This window comes from Phaethon lepturus, unplaced genomic scaffold (assembly GCF_000687285.1).
Source record: "Phaethon lepturus isolate BGI_N335 unplaced genomic scaffold, ASM68728v1 scaffold1063, whole genome shotgun sequence".
NCBI lineage: Eukaryota > Metazoa > Chordata > Aves > Phaethontiformes > Phaethontidae > Phaethon > Phaethon lepturus.
This window is the reverse complement of record NW_010526815.1, coordinates 61544-72563: the sequence shown is the minus strand read 5'-3', so window position 1 is coordinate 72563 and position 11020 is coordinate 61544. Positions and strand designations below refer to the sequence as shown.

Below are 11020 nucleotides of genomic sequence, written 5' to 3'. Positions count from 1 at the left end.
GGCGAGAGTGAAATAAAAAGAGGTTGTGAGTCTTTAACCTTGAGCCTGAAATGAATGTGAACCAAACTCAAGATACTTGGCTTATATGAAGCCAGGTAAACATTCGAGTATAAGCCCACACACTACCAACCATAATACATCTGTTGATGCTTAACAGGCCTTGCATATTGTGCCTAGATTGTAGTACTTCGAAGTGAGGTTCTGAACTTCATCTTTTTCTTCTGATGGGAAAAAAATGTAGCATCTAAAATTCTATTTCTTTTATTTTTCTTGCCTGATGCAGTATAATAAATCTAACTTTCAAGGTGGGATGAAGCTGAAGAGTTTTTTCTATTACAGCTACAGAGAAGAAAGAAGTGGAAACTTATAGCTATGTCAAAAATGTCCTGAAGTGTTGTCCCCACAGTCTTTTGTTTAAAAGCAGTTCATTTTTTTCTGTTGTCTCCATTACTGTGAGAAAAGGGAGCTGTATCACACTGTTTGTCTTCCCTTGGCATTGTCAGTATCATAAAGAAATATCATTACATGAACTCTACATAGTTCATAATAAACCAACACTTTATAGGTTCTATCCATCATGGGTATGTCCCTGCTTTTACATGCTGTACAGCCATAACATTATATGAAGTTCATTGCTTTATTTTATCTTCAAAAAAGTAATGTGGGCTTTGTTTCAGCAGAGCCTCTAAATGTTTTTATGCCAGATATTATGTCAAATCTTGAACTTAAGCATGTATTAAAAGAATTTGTTGCTGTTGGGCCACGTAACTGCGGGTAAAAAACATTTTTTCAGTTCTTAGCTTAAATAGAGTAGCATTATTATATGTAAATTAAAATGCCACCTTTGTAGCCAACAACCCCCCTACCTTTGTTTCCACTAACATAATAAAAGAAGCAAGTTTTGTTCCTGTAAGCAATAATGTGATGTTCTGGGGGACAGACTATGAACAAGATTTTGAATTATATTGGAATGCAGAAATTCAGTCACTGAATAAGGTGTGACAATAAAAAAAATAAATGTTTTCTTCTAGATCCCAAGCGAAATATGCAAAAGTTAAAGTTGAGGAGGGAATTTCTTCTTACATGAAAAAGTAATGGAAAACATATATACAACTCTGAAACTGTAGAGAAATTTTAAGAAAAGAAGGTAGTTTTCTACAGCTTCTTAGTGAAGAACACGTATTAGAAAGCTAACTTCATGTATTCTCAGGTTTAGAGATTTGCCCAAGTTTGGTCCTTACATTACCACTGCATTCAGAAGTTAACTACTTCAGGTATCAGCAGATTCAAACTAGTTCTACGCTAATATTGCCGGTAAAAAACACTATGAACAAGTAGAAGCTATTTTAGTAACATCTAAATGTTCCTGCAAGACTCGAACAGTCCGTGCCCAAACTTCACCACAGATCTTCACACCAAGTGATATGGCTGCTGGCTGATTGTACATTCTGCAACTACATCTTCAGATTATTGTGCAAACACATCTAAGCAAAAGATGTTCTTTCAATGGATCATTAGTTCAAGCAGTCACTGCAGATCACCCAGTTCAGGTCATGGCAGGCAGGTTTAAATAACTGGCTTTCAAATAGAACTTACATCTATAGTTTTCCCTCAGCTGCGTAAGACGTTAGTCAGCTAGCTAGATTGACTGAAAGCTTGGTATTAAGTGCAAATTAGATGACAAATTTTGGTATTAAATGCGATACAGATGCTTTCCCTGCTGAGGAACTTGCAGCCTCATAAATTCAAATCAGGTCCTCCCTTGCTAACCCACAGAGGCTTAAATACAGCATGTGACTTGAAGAAAAGCTTTACTTTCATTGGATTCTGCTGGATCTGTTGAAGCATAATATCAAATTGCAATCCTTTATCTAAAAATTTACCTTTATTAAAAAGAATCCAGCTGGCAAACAGAATCTAAATCTATGCAATAAGAAGTGGCTGTATTCAAGAGAATGAAATTATTTTGTTAGTTGATAAGATGTAGCAAACAGCTGCAACTGAATGAGACGAGTTACTTTTATTTACACAGCAGAAATAATAGGTAGCTTTGCAGAAAATGTCACCTTATCAGCCCATACTATAAAGTAAGCGTGTTACAAAAAGTTTCCTGATTTAAAATAGGACAATGTAGTAACATGTTTTTAAGATTGTCTTGGCAAAACATACTGGTTTTGTCATTGTTTAGACTAATTACTTTGCACTTTAATATACAAGAAAGAAAGGCATAGATAATGAGGGAATTAGTATATCACCTCTTCTCCATGATGTCAAATCCTATCTTTAGTGATGCAAATGAATCTCTTATCCCAGTCTGTTTGTTCACTATACAGAACCATCACACAGCACAGCACAACTCAAAGAGATTCAGCTCTCATAAAACCCTGGTTTATAATTCCAGGTGCTCTGTCAAAGAGGTGTCAGGTACACTATATGGTTGTAGTGTGTACAGTTTATTTTTCTTATCTTCCCCTTGTCTTGCCCTTCTGCTAACCTCCTAAAATCTTCTAGTATCGCAAGATCTGGACAAGCCGTTCTGTACCACTCCAATCCTCTTACTTTGAACATAAGCAGTCACATGAACCACTTTTTGTACTGTGCCCTGCTGTTACTAAATGTATGTATAAAGAGAAGGGAGAGTATTTGGAGACTTACTTCTGCTACTAGGGTTTTTGAAAGATGATTAATATCCAAATTTAGAGAATATAGACAAGGACAAAGGTCAAAGAGATCAAAATACAAGTTAGCCTTTCTCCAATGTGCTGAAATTCTGTACAACTTGGGCAACTCCAACCACAGGATCAGCTAGATCCCACAGCTATAACACTGTGACCCCATACCATTATTAAAATGCAGTCTCACAATTAAAAGAGGAATTAAAGCTTTACAAATTAGTGGTGTATTAGGCCAACCAATAATGTGCAGCATATACACATGTAAAAAGATACACATACCAACCACCAAACCATTTCAAATGTGCGTGGAGAAGCTGTCACGATGCCTGCTTGCACCTTTTCTGCCTCTGCCTGTGTTTTGGTTGCCCCTCTAAAAAAATGCTAAAAATTCGCTCATGGACTACATGGAAGTAGAAGGATAGAACTCATACTTAGTCATAAAACATTTGCCAACAGATCACATTTTGCCATTCTGTTTTTTCCTCTCTGCCCCTCAACCCCTTTCCAAAAAGTTATGTTTTTTCCAGCAGTAAGCCAGCACAAACCTTCACTTCTTTTCAGAACCGGTAGGTCACTGGGATATAGACAGCATCCCTCCCTTCGCCCCCCCACAGAGGACGTAGCGTCCCCGCTGTGCAATGCTCCTCACTCTGTTCCTCTTGTTTCCTACGGGGAAAGCAATTTGCACTGTCCCCGACAGTCTAATGGGCTGAGTCTTGTAGTTTATTTTCACCTGTGTTCTTACTGTCAGGTGGTTAATGACATTAGATCAACCCTGGCATAAGTCAGCTGACCTAGTTTAAAGACTGCATATATGGCATAAATTGTGTCGCTTTCAGCATTTAACTTGACAGTTTTACAGCCGAGACACAGAAAATGAAAGAGCGTGCTGTTTAAAAATGTAATTCAATTCAACCCAACAATCAATACATTATTTTATTACATGTTATATATATATCAAAAAGTTAAATGGCTAGAACAGTGGGTCTATACTCGAGTGTTTACCTCACATATGCATGAAGGAAAAATAAAAGTTGGTTCAACAATACTATGTTCACATTATCCAGGCTTCCAAGTGTAGTTGTTGTGTGCAAGTTATCTCTGTTCATGTGGTAACTGTGATTATTTTTTTTTTCCCTGTGGTAGCATGATTATGCTTAGTACTTTGTCTGCTTGGCTTTTTGTGCTCTTGGCTGCAGTCATTTAGATTTTGCTTTAAAACATTTATATTACTTATAGTTTTCAGAATTGGCTTCTGTCTGTGTCTCATACATACCCATCCGACTGTGTCTGTGTTCTGTGCTTTTCTGTTTGTGAAGTGTGATATGTTATGTGTAATGGTTTTTTAACAATACAAAAGAGACTTTTTTAATTAAAAAAGCCTTCCTACTTACTCACTGCAAAACTATCAACATGCATGGTTTTACATTTGCATTACAATTAACATGGCTTGTCTTTTACTAGGGATGTACCACACGAGTGGACGTTCGCTTTCTTTAACCAGTACTTCCCATCAGTTCTTTGATGGCTTTAAACTTGATTTATTTTAATATTGCAGTTGATACAGATATTCAAAATGCACATAACTGAGCCACTCGTTTATGCATATAACATCCAGAGACTATGGACTTCAGCTGCCTGCACTGCCCTAACCATATGCTACATTTATTCACAAAGTATCTCTAACACAGAGTTGTCCTTTGAAGGTGCTACCTCTGACACCTCTTTGCTTTTCTCCCCCCAGATCCGCGTCGTGAAGGCATTCCGTAGCTCTCTCTATGAAGGTTTAGAAAAACCAGAATCTAGAACCTCTATTCACAACTTTATGACTCATCCTGAATTTAGGATAGAAGATTCCCAGCCTCACATCCCACTCATTGATGACACAGACCTAGAAGAAGACCCTGCTCTCAAGAAAAACTCAAGTCCACCGTCTTCGCTGAACAAGAACAACAGTGCTATCGACAGTGGAATAAACCTTACAACTGATACAAGTAAATCAGCTACCTCTTCTAGTCCAGGAAGCCCAATACATAGCCTGGAGACATCACTTTAGCTGAAAAGGTCACTGCAAAAAAAAAAAAATAAAATAAAATAAAAAACCCCACAGCAACCGAAATATATAAATATATATATTAAAAACATTGCTGGCTGAAAAGCTGTTTGAACTCTTATTCACTCTGAGACAAGTGAATGAATTGTTGATCACAATGGTTTTGGGGAAAGAATGAATGGCTGATTTACATACTCCCCCCCGCCCTTGCTCCCTTTCAGAAAAACAAAAAAAAAATCCTCCTGCATGAATGTACTGTACACTTCTGGCCCTTCTTTCTCTCTTTTTGTTTCTTTTGATTTCCTTTTTTTTTATTCCTCCTTAAGCAGGAACTGCAGAGGACTTCTTTATGAGGCTATTTATCCAATTCACTGGTCTGTGAGTTTTTTGAAATGCTTGTGTGGCATGGACTCAATTGTATAGATTAATTTAAATAACTTTTTTGAAGTTGCAAAGCTTAACTTGCACAGTAGATTTGCACCAGTTGGACAGAGGAACTTAAACATTTATGAGACTATATATAGAGATATATACATATAAGCATATACATAATTAATTATATATATGTATATATCTATCTATATATATATAGTTATATATATATAAAGTTTCTTTGTTGGCATGTTGCCTTGTTTCTGCTCAAATTACTCTGACTATTTTAACTTATTTATGTCCTAAAAAAGAATGTAATTTGTTTACAAACCTGTAGATAATATCCTTAACTATTTGTAGGGTTAAGAAAGCACTTCCTGCCGAAGTAGTATAAAATGGCTCAGCTCAGCTCATTGAAAACATCTGTAATATCGCACCCTGGATATTTTATTACAACCGTGTTCTGATTTCTGCCTGATTTTTTGGGGGTTTTTTTTGTTAAATAATGTAGATACTGCTAGTAAATAACAAAAGAAGCCAAAATGTAATACATTGGATGTAGCATTGTGATCCTATATACAGGGAGGTAAAACAGGCTTCCTTTGTTTCAAATAAAAATCAAAATCATCAGGTTCTCTCTTTTTTTTTCCTTCCCCTCAGATAATCTGCTTGAATTTGTTTTGGTGCAACATACAATAATGGAGGCTATTTCATTCTTTAAATATATGGCAATGGCTTCCAAAAATATTTTTAGAGAGGTATTATATGAAACTGAGTTGAGATTATAAATATAATTTAAAATAAGTTATATTTGGTTTGTCTATATGGAGATAAAACTAATGTTAAAATATTGTGATATATTGTGTTAATCATTTTGAGTTAGTAACTTAGGCATTTATTTCTTTATTACTTGCAAAGTATGGGCTGTTGGCATTTTGGATGAAAATCACTGTAGGTTGTTGCTTTGATTTTTTTAAAAGAAAAATATAATTTCTGCACTATTGGGTCTGAATGAAACTTTATTAATTGTATACTGAGATGTGCTTTGTGTGATTTTTTTTTTTTTTTTTTAACCAAGCTTGTCTTCCTGTAGTCACAAGGTATACTGTAACACAGTAATACATTATTTTACCTGGAGCTTTCTACGAAGAAAGCTATTTTGAAAACCTGCAGTATGGAGGGTGAAAAATATTTTTCAAGATGGTAACAGCCCTGATAACTTAAAATTTATGAGCTTATATAATTGCTATGTCAACCACTTGAATGCTAAGCACTTTGTGGATCACAGATTTTTCATAAATAATTTTTGTATTTAATATAAAGTTTGCTTGGAGACTTTTCAGCATATGATCTTTTCCATGATTGTACAGTGCAAAAGACATTTTGAATTACACAATTGATTATGCCAGATGTGTTGAAAAACACTCTCAAACTCGCTTGACAAATTGATTTGTTAAGGTATTACTGATTGTCTTAAGTTGGCTCATAAAATGGTGCATCTCTGCAGTCACAAGAACTAAACCAAGCCAGAACTCTCCAAAACAAGATTAGACTCATGGCCAAACTGCAGACTGAACTGACTAAAAAGTTTTCAGGGTGCATCAAGACTATTCAGCCAGGTAAAGCTCTAATCAGCTTCAATTGCCAGCTTCCGGACTTTTGTGTAGAAGCTTGAATGTTTTTGGCTCAAACTCTTAGTTCACTACCTGATCCAAACTTTCCACTGAACAACAGAACAGGTCTTTGGAGGCACATACAACTCTTTTCAACAGATAGCGTGACCCGTTTCTTAACAGTAAAAAGCTAGCATGAAAACATAATTATTTTAGCTAACTCCTAGCAACAAAGTGATTGCAACTCAGTCAGGATTGTTCGCTTTGTAAATATGGTGATTAACCTTTGTATAACATGTATTGGGTTTCTATGGCCTACTTGGGATATCATATTCAGAAGAAAAAAAAGTGTTATCTATTTACAGGGAAGCCTCTAGCTTTGGACTTGAACATCTACAGAAGCTATTAATACTGGAACAATTTACTTTCAGCATCTTAACACTGACTCTTTGCCTTTTCATTTTCAAACACTCTTCCTATTTTTTCTTGGTTTCTTTTTTTTTTTAATTTTCCTGTAGGAGTACCCCTCCCCAAGGTACCATTTGCAGACTTGAAAACTGTTAAGAAAATGAACACTGCATTCTGTGTATATATAGTAAACCATATATAAACTGAGATGCATAGAAAACTTGGGCTTTTGTGAGCAGAGACTGTGCTTTATGTATATGATGATAGACTTTTTTTTTTTAAAGCAGAATAGCTATGACCTTTCAACTACAAGTTGTGCATCACAATTCCTTTCTTTTATTGCTTGACCTCTCTGTGATGGGAACAATGGATCAAAAACCAAAATGATCAGTTTGTTAAAATTCCCTGCAATATATAAATGCTCGCTCTCTACGTACTGTACTTAGCAGCATGAGATTTGTGGACAACAATACAGTGGTACATTGGCAATCCATCCCACTAGGGGTTATTAATATATGTTCATTCATCTGTTTTTATGAATTTTTTTATCTAGACAATAATTGTAAATAAAGAACTTACTCTGTCTGTTCATTTAATACTATGCAAAAGGTTATGCTTTCTATTGTTATTCTTATTCCTACAGTGTGATGCTGGAATGTTTGTGGTTTCAAAAAAAAAAAAAAAAAGACAAAAGTAAGTAAAATATGTGATGTAAATTATTTTATAGTTTGAAACAAAATGATAAAGTTTTACTCTTGCTGCTTTCTGTCTAATAGATCTCGGCAGGAGCACAAGTGGAAAATTTAAAGAAATAAATTCACAAAGCAGCATGAACAATAATGGTCTGAACGTAACAGCTTTCTTTATTTTCACCTGAAGTCATTAGATCTAGCTCTGGATTCCCAGCGATATTTTAATGGGATATTTTAATGTACAGGTGTATGTAAATCTTCTGGACTGGCAGTAAGAAGCCTGCTCACCAGTCAGTGGTGACACTTCCATTATGCCCAGGCAGTGAGTCAGCCCAGAGTGCTTTTAATTCCGGTCTATGGGTCAGTGTAACGCCTAGAAAGGTAATTTGGTCCATGCTGTGGTGGTGTACGGTGGTGGGAATGGCTGATGTGAATGCTGCAGTCAACTCAGCTGAAATTACTAAACACAGAATAAGTAAAATGGATGAAGGCCCTATGAATTTGCTTGTTAAACAATTAGTTTAGTCTCGGTCCTAAGACCAACAGACATTGAAGTCTGTTTTCCTATCATTTTGGCCCATCTGACATATCCATCCCTTTTTTTTTTTTTCATCTCTTTCTCCCTCTGTCACAATCAGAAAAATAATCTTTGAAACTCTCTAGAACTGGGGAGTTCAGTCCCAGACTCATGTCCTGCCACTTAAGACCATAAAAATTGTGCATATGCAGTGCCAGAGAAAAACGAGGGAACTCCCATTCTGGTGGTCAGACCCTCAGCCCAGAATTTCCTTCTTTTTTTTTTTTAGCTTAGACTAATGCAGTTGTTTCATAAACTGCAATACAGCCTGTGATCATACAGTATTACTGCACTAACAACAGCAAGGTTTAGAAGTTAGCCGAACAGTCATACTGGGTTGAACTTCTCACACAAGGTGTGAGGTGAGTGTCATATAATCGCATTTGTAAAGGTAAGATGCTTCAAATTACAGGTTTTCCTTTTCTCACCTAGATTTCAAGCTTTTACCCACAAATTCTGTATGACAAGAAACACTTGATAGCGGCCAAAACAACAAAAATAGTACTACACTGGAAGAAAAGCTACCGCTAAATAAAAAAGTATTCCATACAGTAAATTCAACAAAAACCCTACAAAAAACAGTTGTTTGTTAGACAGCAGATTTCTTGGATTAATTGAGCTTTACTACTGCTTTGGAATGAAACTGTTTTCTGCTTTGATTTTTGTGAGCTCAGTCTAGGTAACAATCTGAAAATATGTTTTCATTTGCTGTCACTCACTTACCTCCTTCCTACACACATAACTTTATTTACAGCCTTAGTCCAAGTACTTTTGACAGGACTCTTCATCTCATGTTACTAAGAACGAGGAATGGGATTGTTCAGTGCTTTTTAAGCACTGTGTATATGTTAAGCTTCTATCAGCTTCAGAGATCTATTTTATGAGTTGCACCTTTTCAAGAGGGTTTGTGAAATACTTTTTGAAGCACTGCATGGGTGTGAGTTGTACGTGTAAATTTAGAAGAATAACAGAGATTAAATTCCCCACTGCACTAACTTCCTATTCTTTACATCAAATTGAAGATTCAGAAGGGCACATAGTATTTAAAGTTACCAGCCTGTCACTGCAAGCTAACACTGATATCCTGACTCAAAATAAGAATGGCACGTTTTATTCTTGCAATTCTTCTTTTACCCAGACTAAATATACTGCTAAGAAGACAAAGAGGTAGTCATGCATGCCTAGATAGAAAGATCAAGTGCTGATCATGTATGCTGATGGTATACTAAATGCCACTGTATGTATTTGTCATGAGATGCTGTACTGATACGGAATGAGGGAAATGGTCCATAAGTAGTGGATAAAGGAGAAGCAAAAAGAGAAAAGCGGGGAGAAAGAGAAAGAAAATGCAGGTGCATATATAGTTCACGACATACTGAAAGGAAATAAAATCATAATTGCTTATTATTGGCTTGATCTAGGCATTGAGTTCTAATACAAGAGACACTCAAATAGTATTCTTTCTCTACCAGCTTTTTCCAACTGAAGTCCAAATTCATTAATAGGCTGAGGTTGCCAAAGTGGAAAACACTGATTTACAAAACTCTTGCTCAGCTGTTACCCCAACCTGCCGTCTGTATGACCAGAAGGTTGACCAGAAGTAGATGATCTCCAGCATCCCCATCCAACTTAGTCTTTTCTGTTATTCTATAAGAAAATAAATGACACAATTTGTCATACTGGTTTCCTTCAATGTAGTTGCGCACTACTCAGGCTGTGAGAGGACCAGGGTTCAACGCTTCAAGCTTCCTGTTGCTATTACAGTATTATTATAGTTGCTTTCGAGGAACCACAAAAAGGTAAGCAATAGATATTTCATATTTATGTTTGTATTCCTGCAACAGTGTGAGACATTGACATAATAAAACAGAAGAATAAAAAAACAAAATAAAATTTATTCATGGTCCATAATGGGACTAGAGTCGACATGTAAATTGCCCTGGTTTATAAACTACATATTTCTAATTTTATCAGTTTAGGTAACACTCAGTTTTTTTGTTTTTCTTTTTACAAACAGGTATTAACAGGCTTATCTAACCTGATGGAAACTGAAGAGAAGTTATTAAACAACTTATTAATCAAGGCAGACCATTGAAAAACACAAATCAAAGGAAATATTTACAACACCACTTTCTCCCATATGTTCAAATAAACTTTTATTATCTGTGTATCTGGGAGACCATGTTTGCCTGGTACCAGCTGAAGTGTTAAATTCCAAGTAACGGAACGTACTTCTGCACTTTGTCTGTGATGGATTTGTTCACTTTTCAAACAAATTGTAAAGTACCTCCCTTTACCCCATGCGTGTGTGCATTCAAGAATCATGAGGAGTTGAGCTGGTATTAGCAGTGCTGGTGCATAGCCAGTAAGATTACTTTAGTTTTCACAAGATAGTCTATGATTATGAAAATTAGAAAAACAAGTTATCTAGCTTTCTTGAAAAAACTTTATAGAACGTTTATGTCATCTGTTTAAGATGACCCTATATATATTTGTAAAGCCTCCTAGTGCTTTCATCAGTGGGTTATTTCAAAAATTTTTGCAAGAGGCATTTTAAATTATTTTATAAAAAAAAGATAAACATTATTTGATGACAAATCACATGAATAAGTTGCCAATACTTTCTCATC

At 35.7% G+C, this 11020-nt stretch overlaps 1 protein-coding gene across 1 annotated transcript in view; it reads left to right on the top strand.

Moving 5' to 3' along the window:
- Positions 1-4731, top strand: part of LOC104617759 (plasma membrane calcium-transporting ATPase 2) — a 77093-nt gene extending 72362 nt beyond the window's left edge. Inside the window, exon 14 of the mRNA XM_010283168.1 lies at positions 4420-4731. Coding sequence (XP_010281470.1) covers positions 4420-4731 — 312 coding nt within the window. The remainder of the gene's footprint in view (positions 1-4419) is intronic.
- The last annotated feature ends 6289 nt before the right edge of the window (positions 4732-11020 follow it).